Raw genomic sequence first — 24,470 nt, forward strand, 5'->3', positions numbered from 1 at the left:
TTTCCCAGCAACCAAATTGCAAACAGAATCCTTCCCTCCAGCAAACATAGAGTCCTAAGAACTGGAAGGCATAAGACCCATTGAGTTCAATGGAGTTTACTCACATATAAGTGCACAAAATATTGCAGCCTTAGCCAATCCATAAATCATTCCATTAAAAATCTAAAGCCATTGATTGGCTGCTTCTGATTTTTTAATGGGATGATTTAAGTCCCTGGCTTTTCATAAAGATTTGAACTCTCCATGCCCTGAAACTCAACATACGTTGAACATTACTTGTAGATTCTGGGAAATGTTAATTAGTGTCATGGTTTTCAAATCCTGATAAGCACACCCTCCCCCCAATTCTTTTGGACTTCATCAGATATTTAGAGAGCAATTTTCTACATCACTGCTGATCAAAGCTTCCATGTTCCAGTGCCAAATTTCTCCTCATGTCCTTGTACTGAAAATATTTGTATTGCCTGAATTCTATTCTGCGGTTTTGAGATGGCTGTGAGAATAGAGGGGCTTGGTTTGTATTTTTAAACAGTGAGAAAAAACTTGGCTGACATAGTAATGAGATGTGCTTCATTTGAAGGTGAAGAGGTTACGTTTTCCTCCCCCCTACGCATGGGTCCTGTAGCTTCCCAAGTGCCATCTTTTGCATTATGGTTAAATGCACAGAGGTTCTCTCCACCTCTGCATCTGGCCACTTTCCTGTAGGGACAAGCAACCCATGGCGCTCCAGATGTTGCTGGGCTCCAATTTCCATCAGCAGCCCTTTCCCCAGTGTAGTCAATAACTAAGGATGATAGAAGCTGTTGTACATCATCTGGAAAGCCACAGGTTCCCCACTCTTGCTTTAATGGGGAGAACCCAAATTTTCCAGTTTTAATCATGGAAAACATGTTGTGTACTGTGACTTCCAAAGCTGCTACATCCATCCATCCATCCATCTATCTATCTATCTATCTATCTATCTATCTATCTATCTAATCTATCTATCTCTATCTATCTATCTATCAATCATCTATCGAGCCAGCATGGTGTAGTGGTTAAGAGCCGTGGACTCGTAATCTGGTGAACCGGGTTCGCATCCCCACTCCTCCACATGCAGCTGCTGGGTGACCTTGGGCTAGTCACACTTCCTTGAAGTCTCTCAGCCTCACTCACCTCACAGTGTTTGTTGTGGGGGAGGAAGGAAAAGGAGAATGTTAGCCACTTTGAGACTCCTTCGGGTAGTGATAAAGCGGGATATCAAATCCAAACTCTCCCTCCCTCCCTCCCTCCCTCCCTCCCTCCCTCCCTCCCTCCCTATCATCTCTGTTTCTATCTCCATCCATACACACACACACACACACACACACACACACACACACACAACCGTTTTAACAGGGAATTTGCCATGTGTATGACACGTTTGTTTGCAGGTGTGTTAAATCCATACCTGTTCCAATGCTCCTGCAAGATGTGCCACCTCTCAACATTTAAGACAATCTGATCCTGCACATTTCTTTAGAAATGTGATTGGCTGGGCTCTCATTCCTAACCCAGGACCTATCCCTAGACTCTGTTCCATGTGTTAAATTTTTTAAAGTTTCATTTGTTGCGGGGACTCTGCACACCAGTTAACAGTTTCTAACTTGCTGCTGGCCACCTTGAGGTTTTTTGTTTTTTGCTTAAAGAAAGGTGAGATGAAAATGTTACCTTAAAAAAATACTGCAAGTGTCCCAGGAAGCGAATTTAAAGAGAAGGCAGGAAAGATGGGGGCCAAGAGAACCTTTTCTCTGTTATTCTTTAGTGACGTATGGTGATATATGTAACAGATAAAGGCAGAGAAACTTCCAGGCTCTTAGTATTGGAAGGGAAGGCAGTGCTGTCTCCACACACAGAAGGACAGTTTCAGTTTCTCATTTTTCCAATTTTAAATTATCCATATTTTTGCATCCCTTTGTGATTTTTTCCATTAAGAATCCTTCACCCGCATTTCTCCTAATATGAATGTTTGCATGCAATATTCCCTAATGTAATCTATTTTTATGTGATTTTCCCTAATAAAACACATTTTTGTATGTTATATTCACTAATCTGTGTGCACTAATTTCTGTGCACACTTTACCCTAGTATATGCAGTTTTGTGCACATTGCTTGGCTGGAGAACTGCACTGCAAAATTCAGAGAATGCGAATTTTGAAAGATGGCAGTGTTTTGGTTTCTGTATTGTTCCATAAAGTGTGAATTATGTAAGCCCTGGACTGAATCAAACCCTATTTCCACAGAACACTGACACCCTTTGAAAAATGACAAAGCCCCTTGTACGGTGGGAGGAAATGCAGCTGTTTGCTTTTCCAGAAGAGGAAGCAGATTTCACAAGAAGATTTAGCCCAATCCAAGTCTTACTCTCCCATTTTCCCAATGTACAGGGATGGGACCAGAGTATCCACAGCCTCCATGTCACATGTGTCAATTAGCCCCACCCCTGGGGACTACATGTAGCTATGCACACCAAGGCTCCATCCTTGCAGATGTTTGTGCTGTAAGTGTGGACACCAGGGAGCTGGGACTAGTTTGCACCTGCGACATCAGAGGTATGGCTACTCAAAGAATTCAGAGCAAAATTTCCTGTGTTTATAGAAATTCCCAGTGCAGGCTACAGAAAGAAATACACATGCATTTAGAGTAGTGGGTTGCATTTTATATGTCAGAGGGCAAGAGAAGGCTTCAAGCAGTTCCATATCCATCTCCTCTCACCATCAGTCTTTCAGCTTGTTGGATAGGTCACCCTCTATTTATTTACTTTTAAATGATTTATTGCATTCTGATCCATATCCATGAGAGTTGTTTCAGCAGCAAATGTTCTTAAAGCCTGTTGCACCAGGATTGCTGAAGATTCCACACAGAAACTTGGCTCGGTCTTTGGGGTCTGCTGCTCTTCTATCAACCTGGAAAGGTTGTGATCATTTTCTGTGGAATTTCATCTAACCCAAATGAGTTGTAATGATGGGCTGGGTTGTAGAGTGTCCTTCTGACTACCTTCATTTTTCATTTAAGGGCTTTCCATTATCCTTGAACATCCATCTCAATAGTATTCACATTTGACCATCAACTTCTTTTGAAAGTTTTCAGAAATACGTCTTCTGCTGAATCAGACCATTGTCCTCTCTAGCTCAATAGGGTCTACACTGACTGGCAGCAGCTCTCTAGCATTTTAGACCCTCAGTTTTACCCAGAGATGCTGGAGACTGAAAATGGGATCTTCAGCATTCACAGCAAATGCTCTACCACCAAGCTAAGGCCCTCCATAGACCTCTCTGGTTCTCTTACCCTTTCTGGAGATGTGCTGGGTGTCTCTGTACTAGGCAGATAGACAGACAGGGACCTGGCCTTCTTCAATATGCTTGGTTGTGCTTGGCATAAATGAGCAAAATGTGGGCAGTAGAAAACTGGAAAGATTATCCTGCTGGACTGTGCACTGACCTGGTAAGGCCTGACTATCCTACCCCTACTTGACTCCATCCCCTGCCTTGCTGAGTTCAAATCTGCTCTGGGACAGGTATGAACAGTGGAAGGATGGAAAGCCGATTTCTGCATTGCCTGGAAGGACATGGCCTCATTCCCACCTTCACTCCAAACAAGAAGAGCCAAGGGAGACACTTCTTCAGGTAGTCAAGGAATAGCCTCAGGGATTAGATCCCTGTAATTGCTTATTTTTCATTTTGGGGGAAAAACACAGCATTTTGGAGCAGGCACACAGACTCCTCTAGCTCACAATATGGGACTTTCCAAAAGTTCAGCCTGAGGTTTTGCAGTGGTCTTCCTGAAAGCTAGCCTTCTCCTGTCCCTTTTTCCTAGCTTGCACTCAGTTTTGCATTCCTCCACCAAAAAAAAATGATACCCAAAGTGAATTACGCAGATATTTTCCAAATCATTTCACTTTTCATCAAAGAAACCACAAGAGAAAAATCTGTGCACACTTTTGGAGGTCCGCGATGCATGTGTGAACATAGATTTTTGAACTGGAATAAAAAATTGTTCATACCAGGACTATTTCAATTTCAGCAGTCCATTTCTCTCTCTCAACCCCACACCGTTTTTGTGTACTCAGCACAGCTGATGATCCATGTACAAAAACCTACAGCTCTTTGCAGACTGCATTCTCAGGATCTACCGAAGAAAGAAATCTACCAAGAAAGCAAGCAAGCACCAGTCTTAATTCTTTCCTAGTCAAGGTCCCTGGACTTCGTTCAACAAAGCCCATTTTGGGGCTTTTGGATAGCTTCTCAATAACAATCTCAAATGCCGTGGGACTTTAATAATCAAGTGGAGAAACCAGCAAGATGTTCTGTATGGAGAGCAGGTCAAAATTATTACAAGCATTATTTGCTAAGAATTATTTGGCTCAGCTCTTATCAGCCACCACGGTGATTTTACTGATAAGAAAAACGGGGCAGGTTGTGGGTGGGAGAAGGATTTAAGGAAGCTGATGTTTGCTATGCCAACACAGCTCTCAAGTGCTACTCTCAAACCTCATTGAACAAGCCATCATTGAGTATCCTGTTGCAGGCAAGTAACAAACAACTCTTTTGCAAATTACTTTGCTATCCGAGACCCAACCTCTCCAACCCATTTGAGCTTTGGTGGATTTCTTTCAGTCAGTTCTGCAAACCAGCTGGCAAAGGGTTAGTATGATTTTCTTGTACTCCTTTCGGAAATTGTGATTCAGGGCTCCATAAATCACGGCGTTTAAGCAGCTGTTAAAGTACGCCATGAAGTAACTGCCCGTGAAGAGCCATTTAGGGATGGAAGGCTCCAGCGCTGGATTCAGAGCCACGACAAAACCAATAAAGTTCAGTGGCGCCCAACAGATGGCAAAAAGCACAAAGACCATAAACATGGTGAGGAAGTTCCGGACGTCGTGTGGCTTCATTTTGGGCCGGACGTCGGGCTTGACTCGCCGCCGCACCTGGAGTACCAAGGCCCAGATCCTCAGGTAGCAGAAGCTGACGATGGCAATGGGCAAGAAGAAATGGACCACCACCACCGCAATGGTGTAAAGGGAGCTGACGGACTGGGCAAAAGTGCAAGAGTACACCCGTGGGTCGTACCTGAGGGAGTCCACAAAGAGGTTTGGCATGATGGCCAGCAAGGTGAGGGCCCAAACGCCCCCCACGTAGCCCAGTGTGTTGCTGAGGGAGAAGACCTTGTCATACTTCAGGCTGTGGCAAATGTAGCAGTAGCGGTTCAGGGCGATGCCGGTGATGTTGAAGATGGAGCCAATGACGCTCATCCCCATCAGGAACCCGCTGACCTGGCAGTGGAGGTAGCCCATGACCCACTCGTCGTGGAAAATGGCGATCAGGGCCAGCGGGTAGGGGTACAGAGCTACCAGCAAGTCCGCAAAAGCCAGGCTGACCACAAAGGCATTCCCTAGAATTCAAAAGTTGAACAGTTAAAGGCACTTGAAAAGTAACCATTGTTAATAAACAATTAGCAACGTCCTTTTAAAAATAAAAACTACCGGTGCCTGCATACTTGTACCCTTAAGCTTCTTGTCTATATTTGAAATACAGTCGTACCTTGGAAGTCAAACGGAATCCATTCCATAAGTCTGTTGGACTTCCAAAATGTTTGGAAACCAAAGCACGGCTTCTGATTGGCTGCAGTCAATCGGAAGCCGTGTTGGACATTCAGCTTCCAAAAGAACATTCGAAAACCGGAACACTCACTTCCGGGTTTCGATCGTTCGGGAGCCGATTTGTTCAGGAGCCACGGTGTTTGAGATCCAAGGCACGACTGTAGCTTGAGTTTTCATTCCGCTGCAGAAAAAGGGACTAGATTTCATGACAGCAGGAGTCATGCAGGAACAGAGAGCTGGCTCCTAGGATGGCAGAGGTGGAAGGGACCATGAGGATCATCTAGTCCAAGCTGTTGCGATGCAGGAATATTTTGCCCAATGTTAGGCTTGAACCCACAGCCCTGAGATTAAGAGTCTCATGCTCTACAGACTCTCAGAGGGTAAACAGCCCACCCACTCAGTAAAAAATGGCCTGCTTTCACCTGTGTCCTTGTCACTCAGCACAAAAACAAGAGGAAGGCATTTGTGCACTTGATGTTCTCGAATTTTATTTATAATAATAATACTTTTTAAATTTATATCCCGCCCATCTGGCTGGGTTTCCCCAGCCACTCTGGGCGGCTCCCAACAGAATATTAAAAACACAATAAAACATCAAACATTAAAAACTTCCCTAAACAGGTTTGCCTGTTTTATTTTAATTACAGGTTAAATGAAATAGCCCTTAATCAAAATATTTTAGACGATGTACACTTGAGTTTCTGCCCTTTCACAACTTACCGGTACTTTGAATACTGAGATCATGGGCCTCTGGTATAAGCGGAAAGTGAAATAGAAGTGTGGTCACCCATGCTAATAATTGTGAGCGCCTGGTTCTGTTTCACTATTGCTTATGGCTAGAAAGCCCCTGCTGTTTGATTGACCCAAGGACAGAGAAGGTGTATTTATTATTCCAGATATGGATCTCAGCAGTAACCCCAGAGCTTATAATTCTGTGTTTTTCCCACCACCCCTTGTCTACGAAGCATTTATAAGAAGTGTGTCATTATTTTTGCTACTTTATATTAGAAACACTGCAAGCACGCAAGCTGTTTGCAGTGTCTACAGATGGACAAAACCAGCAAGAGAGCCCTACATGTTTATCCCCAAACAGAAGTGCAGCTGCTGTTTGCTGAAGCTGCTCACAGCAAAATTTCAATAGACTGAAAGGCTGTTTGTTCCAGACACCCTGGGTCAGGCACAAGCAGAACTAAGCAGAGAATGCAAGTGGACACAGCAGAGCCAGCCATATCCTTAGGCTCAAAAGCTTCAGCCGTGTTTTCTACTTGAAGATAACATGCAATGAATTCAAACTACTTGTGCAGAAGTGTGCTTGAGATATTATTGCTCAATGGGGTTTTCGTGTAAGCACAAAAAGGACAGCCATTCCGAGCCAGGTGGTGAGACCAGTTTCCGTCCCATTTTATCTAGTTCACCCTTCTCCAAACTGATGACCTCTAGATGTTTTGGATTTGCAACAGCCCCATTCAGAATAGTCAGTGATCAGGAATGATGGGAGTTGTAGTCCACAGCCTCTGAGGAGAGGGGAGGGACACCAGCCTGGTCTGTTATCTTGCATTAACAGGGATTAGTGATGTTTACATATCAGACAACAGCCACATAGGTGAAGCTGCCCAGAAATTATCAAGTAACCTATGGCTTGTAGCCAGAGGCAGAACAAGGTGCGTGTGGTCCGCCCCAGGTGTCATCTCGGGTGTGTGGGTGTGTGACATCGCCGCAGGCTCCACCTCTGCCCGTCCCTATGAGCACTGCATGGTGGGCTCTGTCCCTAGCCCCTATGGGTGCCATGCTGCGTGATGCAGACCGCCCCAGATGCCCGAGAAGGCTTCCTCTGCCACTGCTCGTAGCTTATCTCCTTAAATTCCTTCAGTGCTTGCTTCATGCACCACTGAGTCCACCATGCCCCACAACCACAAATTCAGTATTATGGGAATTCTGTCAAACCTCCCTTCCCACTGCGGTCGGACAGGACCCCTTCCTGTTGAACTTCCAGCACCTACTAAGGTCTTCTAAAAATTCCAGCAGACATGTTAATTGAAGTCTGCTTTTATAGTTTTAATCTTTTCTGTATTGTATCCCTTGTATACTGCTCAGAGATGCGTGCAGTTAAGTGGTATATACATTACTGAGTAAAATTAAATTATGCAAAACTGTACTAAAACACCCTGCACTTTCCCCACCTTCATGTAGCTGATTCCGAGTCTCTGTGTTTTGGAGATCACTTTGAAGGCAACTTCAGATAATTTTGAATCAGGGACAGGGAAGCCTATGGCCAGATATTGTTGGATACCCCCAGCCAGGATCAGAGCCGTCTTTCCCATAGGGCTTAGTGGTGCATTGTGCCAGGGCGCCGGCCTCTCAGGGGCGCCCCAGCAAGTGGGGGAACTGCACGGCTTTGCCTCCCCTTTCCCTGAATGCCCGCCAGCTGCGCCCCGTCAACCACATGGCTGACAAGTGTGCAGCTTCCTTCCCAAACCTCCACGGAAGGAGAGCAATCCCTGCAGAGGCTTAGGAGGGAAGCTGCGCCCCATCAACTATATGGCTGGCGGGTGCGCAGCTTCCCTCCCAAGCCTCTGCGGGGATCGCTCTCCCTCAGAGGCATGGGGGAAGAGTTGCGCACCCCCCATGGTTGGCTCCCTCCCCCCACTATCCGTGGTAATTTGGGGGGCGCTGAGTGGATATTTGCACCCTGGCACCGCATCTGCTAAAGACGGCCCTGGCCAGGATGGCCAACTGGACAGCCACAGGGTCCCAACCCCTGCTTTACAAGTTGTGTTTTCTAGAAAGCAGGACATCTTTCAGAAAATGAGGTGTGAGGGTGTTAACAATATCTTTCCAAAGCAAATCTCTCTAGTCTTCAAAAGAGAGAATTGCTATTTAGAATGATGGTATTTAATAACCAGGGCACTTTCAAACCATCTAGCTATTTTGGGGTGAGATTCAATCACACACCAGCTAATTCAGGCTGCACAATTAAAGTTGATTTTATGCTCCTGCACTGTGGACACACTCTCCTAAAAGATTGGATTGGGACTGTGTGTGTTTTGCAATAAGGAAAGTTGCAGGGGAAATGTGCTGGAAAGTGTGGCTAACACACTTGTTTTGATGCATGGCTGCAGCCAGGATTTTTGTTAGGGGGGAGGCAGCCAAAGTTCAGCTTTTTTTAGGAGATGCCCCCCCCCAAGTTGTGGAGCTTTTTGGGGGAAATATACCCGCCCCAAGGAGGACATTAACGAAGGCAGGCTTCTCCAGGGGAGGGATGGGCACAACCTCAGTTAATTGAGTTCTTTCATTGCTTTTCAAATATTTTTGTGGATCTAGGGTTACGCCCATATCATCTAATGTCCCTGCAAACAGTGCTCAATAAACATGCCACCTGCACCCTAGAAAGGGAGTTTGTTCAGGACACAGGTGCCCTTGAATGAACCCAAGGTGGCATCCTGCACTTCTTCTGACCAAGAAGGAGGGTCCTGCTCAGACAGCAAATATCTGCATGCCTAAATAAAATAAACACAATGTCTTCTGCATTTCATCATAAATTGTGGGGGAGAAATGCCTCTCCAGAATCTAATTTGGTGCTACAAGAAAATTTATCTTGGAGATCCTGCTGGGCAGACACAGCATGATATTCTGCTTCTGCTGGAGTGAAGACTCTCAGCAGTTCCTCAGACAGGCGGAGGAGAATGGGAACTTGGAACAAGGAGGGCAGATTCTTCTGCATCCTGCTACCTTTACAGGCAGGTTAAAGAATGCGCAGGTAACCCCGTCCCAGGCAAACCCTGGTCAGTTATGGCAGCATCGGAGGCTGAACGAGAGCGGTGCGGGATGCTGTCTCTGGGGACAGGTGTCCTTTGGCCAGCAATGCCATTACCTGCTTTCCTCAGCTTCTTGTTCTTGTACACGGACAGGATCACCAGCAGGTTGCCCAGAATGTCCACGGCGATGGTGACAATGAGGACGACAGCGAGGAGGGCCGCCACCCAAACGGGATAGGGACCAGCCTCTTCCCTTTCCAGCCGGGCAGACTGGTTCTTCTGCGGCAGCCACCCTTCCTCTTCCATCCTCGCTTATCGGGGGTTGGGGTGGGGGGCGCCCACCACCTCCGATTTCCGGGCGGGGGGAGGTGAGCGTGCAGGGCAATCGAGGGCGACCCCCAGTTTGAGAGGAGGAAGCTCATCGCGCGGGGATCGAGGGCAACGCTTCCCAGGCTCCTGCCAAAGCCGGGCGCGAAGGAAGAGTCCAGCAACGCTGCATGGCCCCTTTGGAAACCGGCGCAGAAAACACTAAGGCCGGAGGAGAGCGTTGCGCGCCGCCTTGCAGAAGTTTTGCAGAGAAGTTGCTCGCGGCGGGGAGAGGCGCATGGCCTGGACTCCTCCTCCTTCCCGCCTCGTGGTAAATCCTGCTGACTCGCAGGCAGCCGGGTGGCTTCTTTGGAAAGACTCTTGCCGGCCGATCCACAACTCCGGGGTTTGGCAAAGACTCAAGGCAAGGGCGGAGGACTCGGGGAAATCTTCCCGGCTGGTTTCGTCTGGGCGCTCCGTTCCCCGATCCCGTCTCGCCTTTTCTTAGGAGCCGCGGACGGATCGTCCAGAAGCTGCTGCGCCCAGCGAGATCTCCCGGCTCCTTAAAGTCGTGCGAGCGAGGCTGAGCAGCGGGGAGAGCAGCTGAGGGTGACCGCGGGACACTTGGAGAGGAGGAGGAGTGTGGGCTCGTCGAGGGAGCCTAGCCACGCCGCGGCTGCTATGGCCACACTTCCAGTTCAGTGCAGGGCGCGCTCACGCGCGGGAAGGATCTGCCCTGCCCCTGCCTGATGCAGACGGGCTCGGGTTCAATCCCCAGCGTGCCCAAGTAGGGCCGTCGAGCCGCCTCTCGGCGCAGACAAACATTCAGCTGCATGGGACGGATGCTCTGACTGCAGAAGGCAGCTTCCGAGGTTCCCGCGGCTGTGTCTCTCCCCCGAAGCTGCTCTTGTCATGCACGCGCCTTGCGACCGCCGACCAACTCGCCTCGTATGGCTCTGCCCCCATTCATACCCGCGATCCGCCCCTCTCCCTTTCTTGCGCTCCGCCGGCCGCACTGGCAGGCTGGAGGGGACGCGCGCTGGAGGGGCAAAGTTCTCTGGAGATGCGGGAAAGGCGTCGGCGAGGCGAAGTTGCCAACTCTTTGCCCTCTTACTTTGAGAACCACCCCATCAATTCTTTCTCTCTCCTCCCTCCAGAACAGCCCCGGGTCTGGCCCGAGGGGGCTACGATTCGGGGGTGTCTTTCCTACCCTCCTCTCGGCTCTGGACGCGTCGGAGGCAGTGATGGACTGCATCCCGCTTCCTGCGGTTATATAGTCGCTGTGCCTGCACTTGTTGCTGCCTGCGGACGCTAGTTCGGGCTATTAACTCCTTCCAGCCCGCGAGGCAGACAGAATGTCTGGCCGGGGCTCTTCAAAACAAGCCTATCTATTGCTTTTGGTTGTTCGAAGGCTGCTCGACGATTACGTCTGCACACGTTCTCGATTTAGTGGGATATTTTCTTTGCAATGAATTACCACCTTTTCCTTCCTATTTACGAATTCCATCAAAAACATTTGAATGCCAGTGGGAGGATGTCATGAAGCCCACAAGTCTTTTCTTTCCTGAACATCTCCCCACCCCGTACCCCGCACCTGATTTTGTCTGGTTGCCATTCATTCCTCTTGAAAATGGCTCATAGGCGGACTTTTTCATGGGCATCGATGTCATTGATCAGGACAACGAATTTGGCCAAGGCAGAAATAGCATTCTAAGCTTGATTATAAGTTCCAAAACCTTCCGTGAACTGAAGTTTCCTCTTACCTGAAGCTTAAAACGTTCTCTTTGAACTGAATCTTGTGTATGTCAGCGAGCCTTGCTTCCAAAATAAGACTTTAGCCTTAACAAAATAACATATTTCCAAGTCAGTGGAACTTACTTTTGGGAGTAAGGCGGTCATTCCATGCACTTGCCAGGAAGAAAGACCATTTACTTCTGAGTAGACATGTCTAGGACTGAGTTACAGTCTTTTATGACCGTCTCCTGGAAGCAAAATTAGCTTCCCCACAAATCTCCCCCCACCCACAAATAAAACTATGCCAAAGTTTTGTGCTAGTTTTGCAAAATTACTGATTCGTTTCTGGGCTCATGTCAAAATACCGGTTAGCCCTAAATGGCTTAAATCAGAGGGTTCATGTGCTCTGGGTCTAGTGGCAGGTTTTTCCTGGGCATATGGTTGGCCATTATGAGAACAGGATATTGGACTGCAATGAGCCTTTGGCTTGATCCACTAGGCTGTTATGTTCTTATGCTCAAATCTATGTGCACTTCTTACATCCAAGTATACCCTATTGCATTGTTCAGTGAGATTTGTGACCTCCGAAGTATGCATAGGACTGAGACCTTGTGCTGGGATATTGTAGGTGTTGGTGCGGGGGGAGTTCATTTGGAAACAGAAGGTTTCCAAATTTTTTGCTAGGTTGTTCCTGGACCCCAATATGTCATGGAGTGGTTTGAGCCTTTCCCAAGCTGGTGTCCAACAGCTGTTGCTGGACTACAACTCCCATCATCTCTCACCATATCGGCCGGGACTGATGGGAACTGGGGTCCAACAACATCTAGAGGGCATCAGCTTGGGGAGGCCAGCATCACACACTACCCCAGCCCACAAATATTTTCATGTGATAAAGTCACTGGCTAGCAATGGCTAGACACGGAGGGCTTGCCTTTTCCATTGCGCACCTGTGTCTTAAAAGAAGCAGAGGGCCCAAACATTTATTTATTTCAGGCTTATTTAGATTTTTAATTGAATGGATAATCTATTGCTTTCCTCTTCTAATTTTGGAACCTCTTTGAAGCGCCTATGAAAAAGTGGAATAAAAATGTTTGAAAACAAATAAAACTTGCCCCCCCTTTGAGATCATCATCAGAAGCTCTCCTAGGTTTCCCAACATCTTGCAGATGCCTCCTAATTGGCACCAGGAAGAGGATCTCCAGTGGTTTCACCCCAGCTCTGGAACTCCCCCATTCTGTTGGCCTGACCTAAGTTAGTTAAGTAAAGGAGATGCTATCCCATCAAAATTAGACTGGCAGAACAAAATGTGAGAATATGTAGAACTAGCTAGATTATCAGCAAAATTCCAAGATGTCACTGACCAAAAATTTGATAGAGAATGGAACGTATACAGAGTCTATCTGTAAAAATGTAAATCCGTTGGCAGGCCTGGATTGACTTTCTGCATGAATTAAGAGTACTTTACAAGATTAATGTAACCGAAACAACTTAGAAGAGGTAAAGCTTAGTTTGTAGTTAAAGAATGCAACTTGGGAATCACAATGGGATGACCGGAGGTCATGATCACAAAACGTCACATACAATAAGTATTAGGTTTGGAATGAATATTTTATCCCCACCCCCCGTTGATTGCTTTGTGTCGTGTTGTTTTTAGAACCAATAAAGCATAATAATAATACTAAAAATCCCCAGGTTAGTTAAAACCTTCCCTTTTAGGATTTTTTTGAGGGTCACAAAATGGTTGCTCCCTTTTTAAAGTGGTTTGATTTCCATGATTAAGGGTTGCCACATTTCTCTCTGCCCTTTTAGTGTTTCCCGGCTATTTTGTTGCATTTATTGCTGCAGTCAAATTGTTTCAGATGTTGCTAAGTGGGCAATCCTAACCACCGGATCTGGAACTAGTGTATTTGATCCCCAGCCACCACCCACCCCATTGGAGAGGCCGTAATAAAATAAAAATACTAGGAGAATGCTACTACTAATACATTTTCTCACCTCTTGCCTTGGTTAACACAAACCACTTTACACCCATAGTCCACCCACAGTCCCACTCTGATTAGGGCTGCTAATCCATGCTGTTTGTCACCATGGGCTTATTGAGGCAATGAATGTTTAAAATGAACAAACTGGGGCTGCAATCTTAGACCTGCTTATTTACTCAGCAGGACTGATCTCTGAGTAGGCACTGGAGTCTGTAAGTACTGGTATTCACTGAAGTGGGTTGTGAAGTAGCAGCAGTCATTTTCAGCAAAGGATTATGAGAAAGGCACACGGACACTAGGCTTCTTTTTCTCTATGGTGAAGCTGATTGGATTGCAGTTTAAGGGGACAGCTCAGCTGGTAGAAAGGGACGTGGGTGGCGCTGTGGGTTAAACCACAGAGCCTAGGACTTGCCAATCAGAAGGTCGGTGGTTCGAATCCCTGCGACGGGGTGAACTCCCGTTCCTCGGTCCCTGCTCCTGCCAACCTAGCAGTTTGAAAGCATGTCAAAGTGCAAGTAGATAAATAGGTACTGCTCCAGCGGGAAGGTAAACGGCGTTTCCATGCGCTGCTCTGGTTCGCCAGAAGTGGCTTAGTCATGCTGGCCACATGACCCGGAAGCTGTATGCCAGCTCCCTCAGCCAATAACACGAGATGAGCGCCACAACCCCAGAGTTGGCCACGACTGGACCTAATGGTCCTTTACCTTTACCTTACAGTTGGTAGAGCACGAGGCTTTTAGTCTCTGAGTTTGTGGTTCAAGCCCCACGTTGGGCAAAAGATCCCTGCCTTGAAGGGGGTTGGACTAGATGACCCTCGTGGTCCCTCCCAACTTTACAACGCTATGATTCCCTAATTTTAGGGGGCAGGGATTTGCTCAGTGGCCATGGACGGGAATCCAAGATCAAAGGAGACTTCCCTAGAAAGGCAACTGGGAGGAAGACAGTTTGGTTTGACCTCGTTTCCACAAGTTCGCCACCTGGGTCTTGCTTTTATAATCTTGGAACGCCTGCAGAGGCTTCTAGTTAGGAGCAGATAAAAGGCGCCCGTCTCTCACAAAGCAACCCAGTTTCTTACATTCAAAGCAGTAGGTCAGAGAGAGTGGCTGGGGAGGGAGGGAGGGAGGGAGAGAGAAGCTGTTCTAAAATAGCAATTTATTTCCCCTGTCTGTGTCGGCCAAAAGGTTGGGGAGAAATAACAAACCACTGGCTGCTCTTTTCAAGGCAGGCTTCTCCACTGAACTCGAAGGCTCTCTGAAAAGACATTTGCAGCGCACCAGGGTGTGAGGAAAGTGGGCAATGAGGTGCTACTTCCATCAATGCCATTTTCTTAGACAAAGCCGTTCCCTTCTTAAAAGGTCCCTTCTCACTTGCAGCTGCACATCTCACAGTGTGTCTGACTTACTCGAGTGTTGGCAACTGGTTCAATGTCACTTCTAACCCTTCTTTCTTCCCTTGGTTATCTTGAGGAATTTAGGGGATGGGGGTGGGGTGGGGCAAAGAGGAAACCCTGCAGAGATTACAAAGCAGAAACTAGCACAGTCCGATTATTGGTTTAGAATTCTTGTCCCAGAGAGCCTCACAATTTGGGGGGGCACAGAATCCCTATGGAGACATGACAGGCATATTTTCTGGAAACATAAGAAATTTATTTTTGTTTCAGTGAACTTTTCCATCTGGATGAAAAGGTCTCTGCTTCAGGTTTTAAAACAGTACAAAATAAATATACAAAAAAGTTCTTCTGCTGTTTTTTAGCTGTTTTGTGGTATGTTTGTAAATTGCTTTGGGACACATGTAAAAGCAATTTATAAATATTTACCACTTTTTAATTTTTTGCTCAGAATTCTCATAGGGAGACACCAGCAGAAGCCACTTCCCACATGCTCTCCTTTTTCTCTAATGGCAGCAACTTAAATGCCTTGAAAGAACACAATTGCCACATTACCTGGCGATTTCTTTTTCTGGCATCAGGCAACAACAACCCCAGTTGGACCAGTTTTCCAACACATAAGCTCATAGGAGGAGGATAGTTCCTCACTTCACTGTGATTGTCTTTTCCTAATACAAAAGAATGAATAATAAATAATCACCGCAGCAGATAGTTGGTAAGGTAAAGGTAAAGGGGCCCCTGACCATTAGGTCCAGTCGTGACGGACTCTGGGGTTGCGGTGCTCATCTCGCTTTATTGGCCAAGGGAGCTGGCGTACAGCTTCCGGGTCATGTGGCCAGCAGGACTAAGCCACTTCTGGCGAACCAGAGCAGCCCACAGAAATGCCGTTTACCTTCCCACTGGAGCGGTACCTATTTATCTACTTGCACTTTGAGGTGCTTTCGAACTGCTAGGTTGGCAGGAGCAGGGACCGAGCAACGGGAGCTCACCCCGTCACAGAGATTCGAACCGCCGACCTTCTGATCGGCAAGTCCTAGGCTCTGTGGTTTAACCCACAGCGCCACCTGCATCCCTAGACAGTTGGTAGGGATGCCATAAGAACAACTAACAGTTGCTATGTTGCAATTACTTGGTTTTTCTACATGAAAAACTCGTTGTGGTTAAGACTTTGTAGTCAGCAAGCTTGCATTAGAGGTTATTTCCATGTTGGGAAAAATATAAATAATGCCTGATAAGAGATGCGGACTTCTATTTTCTTAAGACAAGAGAAGGTAGGAGAGTTTTTCCTATAGTAAGGTCTGCTGATTGCTTACTGATAGAGAAACATTTGCCACTGCATTGTACCAATCATCAGGTGCCTTTTTAAGCTTTCAAATATCATAATAGAATAATTGGACAATGATGCATGTGCATAAGCAGTTTCAATGCATTTAACCAACGTGGAGGTACAGCTACATCTCAATGTACATCTGAGCCCTATTGAACTGGACGCATGCATGCATGCATAAATAAATAAATAAATTGTTGTGAAGGGGGATGTGCAGTGAGATTTAGGGGCCATTAGTTGTTATGTCTGACAAACGGCCTGAAATTTGGATGTGAGAAATTCCTGGAGGATAAGCCAAACAATGGCTATGAGCCATGATGGCTGTGTTCTACCAGCACTGGTAGAGGCAATATGTCTCTGAATACCATCTGCTGGAGATCACATGTGGGGAGAGTGCTTGTGGGCTTCCCATAGGAATCTAGATGGCTAGTGTGAGAACAGGATGCTAGACTAGATGGGCCTTTGGCCTGACCCAGCAGGGCTCTTATCTTCTTACGATTACAGTGGGGTCAAGGCCAGTGTCTTACTACTGAGCTGACTCAGTAGAGCTGAATGCTCCTGCGGTTTGTTTGGTTTGGGTAAAAATTCCATAGCCCTGTCTTTAGTGTGATCTGTGCTGATTGCTTGCTGCTGGACAGCTATCCAGTAACTCAAATTGATCTGCAAATAACACATTTAAAAAAGTCCACTTTATTGCTTTTGATAAACAAATGTCCATAATAAACTCTCACAGAGAAATATTTCATTTAACTAAAGATGCACAGTGCATTAAAGGTACAGGCCAGCCTTGTATTAAATAATCCACTCCACACCCAATTTGGGCTCTCTTTCCCCATGTTTGTCCGTCAGTAGAGTCGCACGCATTCTCACACACATCACCTTGCACAAGTATGTCCATATGTATATCTATTTATATATATATATATATATAGAGAGAGGAAATATACAGTTACATGCCCATGGTTCATGGCATGTACTAAAGCTGATGCAGATGGAGCCAGCACACTCTGTTTACTCATTTCCTAGGGCAGCAACACAGTAACACAGGCTCTCATAAATTATGGGAATTGTAGGAAGATAGACTGATCATCAACCACCACCCTTGACTTCCTTGATCTGGTTAATATGGCGCCCTTGTGGAGGACACCACTTACAGGTAACAGACAAGGCTTGTGGTACAAATATGGCACATTGCCTCTATGCCCTTTCCTAGTCTGCCATCTGCATTCATTACTTTCACTTGACCTCTAGTGCCAGTGACAATTTGTGGCCTAAGATAAGGAGACAATGCTTTCTCCTATAAAAATATAACTGTTCTCTTTCTTTCTTTTTCTTCCCCAGGCCCTTTTCTTTTGCAGGGCTCGAGGGTGACAGGCCAATGAATGAATGGATGTGACAGTAGAGTCCCCCTCTCTATGAAAGGAGCAAGGGGACATAGAGCTGCAGGGCAGCCCATTCTCACCCGCCTCCTTTTCTCCTCGGGGAGCTTTCTGCCTAATGTAAACCTTTGATGCCAGATCCAAAGGCAGCACTAAGAGATTTCTCACCGCCACTCCAATGTTTCCCTTATATTTTACAATAAGCAATCAGTTCAGCCCTAATTACTGCTGCTTTGGCGACTGACAACCACAAGTGCCCGTTGTTCTATGGTTACAATGCATTCTAACGTGTTCTGTGTAGAACGTGTCCATGCAAGGGGTTGGAAGATGGCGTTGAAGTTCTCTGTCCACTTCTGAAGGACTCCCTATTGCTCAGAAGATGCCAGTGTTCTCTTTGGCTCTCGAGATACAATCCAGCTCAAAAAACAAACAAGCTCTATTTGAAATCCAGTCCAAAGCTGAAGTGGTTGTTGACCAGGGCTGTGGCACCAATACTAATTTTCAGTGTAATTATGTGCATGGATGAGGCTGCTTAGAATACCACAGGAAGTCGCATGTTCCGGGAAATGGATACTCCAAAGAAAGTTGCCTCTCCTTCATTGTGCAGATGAAATTGGAAGTCCTCCTCGTTCCAAACACGAGTCCTACTAAAACATCACCTCCTCGCAGCTCCCATAGTCACTCTCCACCATGTCAGAGCCCTCGTAACTGGGAGGCGGTACTGGCTGAGTTCTGATAGTGGACGTAGGCCTCACCTCGCAGTCTGCGTAGGACGGCTGGGCCACACTGAGTCTCATGCTTACTCTCTTGTACCCACTGTCTGGGTGGTAAGGTGGCCCCTCGCTCTCTATGCGCTGAGAAGGGTAGTAGCTAATGGCAGTATATTCATTCTGGCACTGGGAAGCAGGTAGCTCTCCAGGAACAGGAGGTAAGAAGTCTTCCAGATTCTGGTTGCTGTAGCGGGGTGGTATTGGGGCCCGCTTGTTGCTTTGGTCAAGCGGGAAAGGAAAGCCACCATAAAGGCCTGTTGCCTCTGAGTCTACGGAAGGAGGAGGAGGCCTACGGCATGGAGAAGGTGGAAGAGGGCCTTGAATCACTTCATACTGATGGTACTCTTGGAGATCGGCTGGCTGGTATCTTGGAGGCCAGTAGGTTGTTTCTCCTGGGTACACTAGAAGAAAATCAGAAGCATGTTAATAATACCTCCCAAGGAATGTGTAGGCTTTTCTAGCCATCTCTGCACTTTCTGTCTAGAATCAGTTCATCATAATAAGTTAGAATGAGCTATTTCCAAGGGAACACAATCTTTCACACTTGATCTTAGCCAAAAGGCCCAGAAGCGATTGGGGAACACAATACTTGAAGGATGAGGAAGAATTTGGATCCTCACACAGTAAACTTCTCCCCTCCTTCTCCTGTTGGTTTATATAGCCATTTGTATGTGTGGTATTGTCAAGGTGCTCAAATTAAATCTTCAAAGCGCTAAATGACTCAGGCTCCAAATATATGAAAGACCATCTCTTTCCCTGCAGGCCCTCTTGGGTGTTAATATTAGCAGTAGGAGTCCTTTTCTTAATTTGGCCATCCTCAGAGGTTTGTGGGCAACACACTGGGAGAGGGCATTTTCAAACACTAAACTGTGGAATTAGATCCCAGTTGCATCTGGAGTCTTCACTGTGCAGTTTTTGTCCTATGCACCTCTATACCGTTGACACTTCAGATATATGTTTTTAGACCCACCCCATTCTTTTGATTGTAAGTTGTTTTAACTGTTTTAACTGATTTGAATATTGTATTTTTAAATTGCTGTATCCAACCCTTATGGCGAATAGTGGGTAAGAAATCTTTAGCAACAGCAGCAGCAGCATTATTCTACTCAGCCCCCTCAAGCATGGATAACCCACATGTTAAACATCTCACTAGACATCAAGGGGATGTAGCCAATGTTAGTTCTAAGAGTAAGGTAAAGGTACCCCTGACTGTTAGGTCCAGTTGCAGACGACTCTGGGGTTGCGCATTCATCTCACTCTATAGGCCAAGGGCGAGCTTCTGGGTCATGTGGCCAGCATTACTAAGCCGCTTCTGGCGAACTAGAGCAGCACATGGAAACGCTGTTTACCTTCACGCCAGAACGGTACCTATTTATCTACTTGCACTTTGACGTGCTTTCAAACTGCTAGGTTAGCAGGAGCAGGGAGCAGGGACCGAGCAACGGGAGCTCACCCTATCGCGGGGATTCGAACCACCGACCTTCTGATCGGCAAGCCCTAGGCTCTGTGGTTTAGACCACAGTGCCACCTGTGACCAGCTGAAGAGTAGACCAACTGAAATGAATGATCTTAAATTAGTTATGACCATTAATTTAAATGAGTGTGCTTCGAGGACTTAACGTAGGCTACAACCGAATGCTATTCCTTTGTACCCGTCATGTTGTTATAGCACTGAATACTGAATAATTCAGTAACAGTATGCAGTGTGAAGTTTGAGGCACCTCTTGGCAAATATTTTTGCTGTTTGAATCACATTTAGTGGTGGATGGAAGAGTGGTGCAAGCAGATTATACAGATGTATTCTAACATCTGACAGTGGGCTCTTGCTAACAATGCCACCCACTCCCCTTGGCTAATTCTTGTAATTAATGTAAGCATCATGTTGGGGCTGGGGCTGATGGGAGTTTGAGTCCAACAACATCTAGCGGGCAACCCCCCATTGGGCTGCCTTGGGATCAGCAAAGGCCTCTTGTTATGGGGCCAAACTTACCATGGAGATGCTGTTTCTAGTAGTAGCCCCATGTTGAGTGTATTGGGCAGTTCCATTATTTCACCATGGAAAACAGGTGGGAAGACTTCCCACCTCTTTTTTACCTAGCCTCTAGTGATCAGAACATTAATTACCTCCCACATATTAAAAAATTCTGGGATCAAACATGCAAAATTTCTGTTCTGAATGTGACCATTCTTCATTTCTAAGCCTGTGGTCATCCCATCCTCCCTTATCCAAAATGCAATAGTGGTGGACCACGATATTTTCTCCCATTCTGATCGGTTATCTCATTCACTTTCCCTTTAATATGGCACATCCATCCATCACATTACTTTGTTACTGAAATATGTTGTTACTGGCATTTGAGATTCATAGGTGGCCTGTTTGACTGCTATGTGAGAAGTGAAAGCAAGTCAGTTTGATGGACGTGATAGCCTCTGACACTGAAACCTGGCTTAAAAACCATGAAATATTTCCATCATGAACTGCATCAGAGCTCAGCTTGCCCACTACTTTGTCTATGTAATTAACTCCTGCACAGTAATGAACTTGGATATATTATTGCCCCTGAATGTTGCATCAGAGTGAGTGTTGAAACTAATCAATAGAAGTTTTTGTGTGGGCTGTGGGTTAGAGTTAACAGAAACCCAGAAGTGTCATAGCAAGAAGCCATTCAATCAAGACTGAAACCTACATTGAAATTAGCAATTCCCTGCTTAAAGATGATTTCATCTTATTTGCACACAGCTTCTGCTTGCAGGGGAAGGAACTTCAAGCTGATAAATGCCATAATATTTCCCCCCAATAAAAACTGATTGCCAAGCTGCTCTCTTTTTATAGACAGGCAAGTATAATCAAACTTTGCAGGCCCAGACAAAAGCACTGCTGCATTGAAACGGATCTAGGCAACCCAGTCTTGTTTCTGGTGTGTGAAAATGCCCTTTCTGACAGAACATCAGGCTCCACACATTTCAACAGCAGGGCATACAAGGCTGCATGAAGATTCCAGGGATCAAGAGCAAAACAATGGGGCTGGAAGGAGCAAATATTTTGCCTGCATTACTTTTGTCTCCTATCTGAGCTAGTGGCTTCTTGTTGTTTTGCTGACTGCACACTCATTCTTTTCAGATAATACAAAAGCACAGATCAGACCATTTCCCCATCTAATGGTTGTGTGTGTGGGGTGGTGGTGGCGGTAATCTTGCCTTGGTGTGATAGTCATACAAGTGGTCACCAAATCCTTTTACTCAGAGGGAAATCTGTGCACTGGTGTGAGAGATAAGGAAAACCTACCAATCAACGATTATTATTTTTTAACAATATTTTAAAGTGTTGCATTAATGAAGGATGTGAAGGTAGCCTGGCTAGCTAGCTCACTTCTGTTTCTTTTAAGGGCAACATTAAGTTCCCGTGCTTTAGGGGTTCAGAGTGGAAAGCTTCTCAAAAATTAAAATCCATTTTTTTTGAAAGACCACAAAATGGCGTAATGGGCACAGCCAAAGTTACACAATACTCACATCAACCCTAGCACAACCAATGATCTATACTGGGGAGGGCAAAGTAGAAAATATGTTCCCCCAGAGACAAAATATTGTGTTTTGAAGGCAAGAAATGGAGATCCCTGTGACAGAATGGCTACTGTGAGACACAGACATCTCACACAATAACAACTGCGAGCACTAACTGCTGGGAAGGAACATCACTTGGAAGCGCCCCAACACAGCAGAGGGAAGGGGGGGGGGGAGAGAGAAAGAAGGTCAAACAAACCCATCTTTTCTCCAGCCCAGGTGCTCTTGATGACGGGCTCATTTTCAGGTGAGGGTGTGGCAATTGGGAGATTGGGGGCCACACTGCACACAATGGCACCCCGCTGTTTCTGAACATGGTTTGTGTTGAAGGTCGCAAACTCCGATGTGACAGCAGGCTTGCCTGGGTCTAGTGCATCGAGATGGTGGTGGTGACCGTCGCTGAGGATGTTTAGTTCAATGGGGGTAAGACCTTGAGTGCCAACCCCGACACTTTTGGATAATTCGCTTTTGGAGAGCAGGTCTGGGTCTTCTTTGGCCACAGGCTTGTGAGCCTTGACTTTGTGGCAGTAGAATTTGCGGATAAGTATAAATGCTGTCACCAGGATGAGGACACCTAACAGCCCAGCAGAAATCACGGCAATTTCTCCAGACCCCAAGATCCAGCTGGATGGACTAATTGTTGGAGTCACAATTTTCTGCGTGCAGAATGCTCCCTGGAAGTCGCCCGTGCAGATGCAGTGAATGGAACCATCAGAATTCACACAGCGCGCAGAGTTCAGACATGGGTTTTCCAGGCATTTCTCCGCAGCTTTTTCACATCTGCGGAAGAGATGGTAGAAGGCATCATTAGACAATGTGACATCACATGTATCAGAGACTCTACCTGTGAGATCATCGGGGAGTTACAGTGCCAGAGGAACCAAAAAACTGCATTCCACTCTAGCTAAAAATGGTTGTGTCCATAGTACCATTGAAGAAACAATTAGGTATCTTAACTCATATTGCCTTCAGTGAAAGAATTACAATTAAGTGTAGCTAAATCCAGCCATTGGGATCTAATTCAGAAGAACTGATTCAAAGTGTATAGTTGTCAATATGCCAAAAAAAAAAAAAGAAAACCAAAACCCAGGGTTAAAAAAACAATGTTCTGTTCAGAATGTTCATTTAATTCCTTTTTAAATGTTGTTGTTTTTTCCCTGTAAATATTGCTGGTGTGCTAACAAAACCATTTCCATTTTAATACTATAAAAGTTCATAATAGTTCAAAATTTGAAGTCATTTCTCTTCAGTGATAATCATTCTATAGGATGACCACACTTTGAAAACACTTTGGTGTATAGCCTGTGTATAACATGGTATCAAAGATAAACATAGAACAAATGTTCATAGAAGGCCAGACAGTCTCATGGTAATGGCATGGGAATGCTGGCGAACAGGATGAGAGGCCATAAGCTTTATGAATGCCAGATTTTTGTTGGCCTATGTCATCCTAACAACAGCTCTAAAAGTATCCTTTTGACAGAGAGGCCCAAGGCTGGTGCCAAACTTCAGGCGGGTCATTGGCACAATCCAGCCAATGTCTCCCCCCCCTTGACCTCCCCGCCTCCAGTCTCCTTTTTGCTGCAGCAATTTGACCACAATTCCCTTCCCCCTGCTCCCCACAGCCCCCTCTCCTACTTTTTTTTTTTGTTTACAACCACTTCTTTGCCATCTGGGTTCTGAGATGGAGCCAAAGGCATCCTTCTTCAGACAAAGAGATTTTAGGTAAAGTCACTGAGAAGGCCTCTGGGGCTAATGTGCATTGCTGTGCTGGAAAGCACTTTTACAACTTTTAAAGCTTAAAAAACCCACTGAGTTTAGAAAAGCCACAGTAGCGAAAGACTGCAGTGGGTGAGGCATTTTTCTGGCCACCTCAACTACAACACCTGGCTCTGAGGATACCCTTGGACCTTTCTCAGAGCTCCCAAAAAGCAGGTGGATGGAGGAGGAAGGGGAACAGCTAGCTGGATGGGAGTCAAGCTTTACTGCCAAGTGAAGTGATGCCTACACAATGCCATCTGGGCCTGGTGGTGAGTGTTGGTCAGGCTGGTGAGATGCTCTTCCTAGCCCCGAGGCTTTAGCCAGAGCCTGACTTGGGCAATTGTTGGTGCCCCAGCTGTCTCACAAAAAAGGGGGGTAGGCAAAAATGTCTCAGCCCCTAGGATCTGGTGTGTACAGTATAGCCTAGGGAGATCCATAATTGGGTTCCCATAACCCCAAACATCCTGCTACTTGCCCAAACAACTGTATTTGCTATGTGTGTAAATAATTTCCCATTTAATTAATTAATAATAGTGACATTGGTGGCAGGTAATAATAATGAAAATACATTACTCAACACTTATGTAGCCAAAGACCTACAGAATAACCTGATGTGCTTGTACAGCAGCACCATCTAGTGACGATTTGTGCATTTTCCTCACATAGGCAAGATGAGGAGAGTTATTCTCCTTTTTCATGGTTGTCCTCAAACCAAGATTATTATAAATATTAACTGGCCTTTCCTTTTCCTCTAATCACCTGAGTGAATTCAAAGACCCGCCAACAACATTTTGTTCTGGACCTAACCACGAGATCTCACCTGACTTCATATTTAAGTAAGAGGCTGCCACTGGTTGATAGTGAAACTCTACAGGCAGTTATCATTTCGCT

The 24,470-nt window shown here is 46.0% G+C and overlaps 2 protein-coding genes across 4 annotated transcripts in view; both read right to left on the reverse strand.

The window, feature by feature from the left end:
- Positions 1–2,655: 2,655 nt before the first annotated feature.
- Positions 2,656–14,486, reverse strand: LOC309525990 (melatonin receptor type 1A-like). Of its 2 annotated transcripts, none has more exons than XM_082211829.1 (2): positions 13,408–14,486; positions 2,656–5,409 (listed from the first exon to the last, which is right to left on the reverse strand). In XM_082211829.1, the coding sequence occupies exons 1-2, from the start codon at positions 13,442–13,444 to the stop codon at positions 4,631–4,633; spliced, it is 816 nt and encodes a 271-aa protein (XP_082067955.1). In that variant the 5' UTR covers positions 13,445–14,486; the 3' UTR covers positions 2,656–4,630. The 2 variants fall into 2 exon arrangements, with proteins under 2 accessions (XP_082067955.1, XP_082067954.1); XM_082211828.1 differs by lacking the exon at positions 13,408–14,486 and adding an exon at positions 9,489–13,350.
- Positions 14,487–16,778: 2,292 nt separating this feature from the next.
- FAT2 (FAT atypical cadherin 2) overlaps positions 16,779–24,470 on the reverse strand; it is a 119,362-nt gene continuing 111,670 nt past the window's right edge. Inside the window, exons 23-24 of one of the 2 annotated variants that reach the window (XM_082211730.1) lie at positions 22,180–22,598; positions 16,779–18,658 (exon numbers count right to left, since the gene is read on the reverse strand). In XM_082211730.1, the coding sequence (XP_082067856.1) occupies positions 18,135–18,658; positions 22,180–22,598 (943 nt within the window). In that variant the 3' untranslated portion in view covers positions 16,779–18,134. Of the gene's footprint in view, positions 18,659–22,017; positions 22,599–24,470 lie in introns of both variants that reach the window. The other variant, XM_082211729.1, reaches the window with a different exon arrangement.

The sequence above is a fragment of the Podarcis vaucheri genome (genome assembly GCF_965113315.1).
Source record: "Podarcis vaucheri genome assembly, chromosome: 2".
Taxonomy (NCBI): Eukaryota; Metazoa; Chordata; class Lepidosauria; order Squamata; family Lacertidae; genus Podarcis; species Podarcis vaucheri.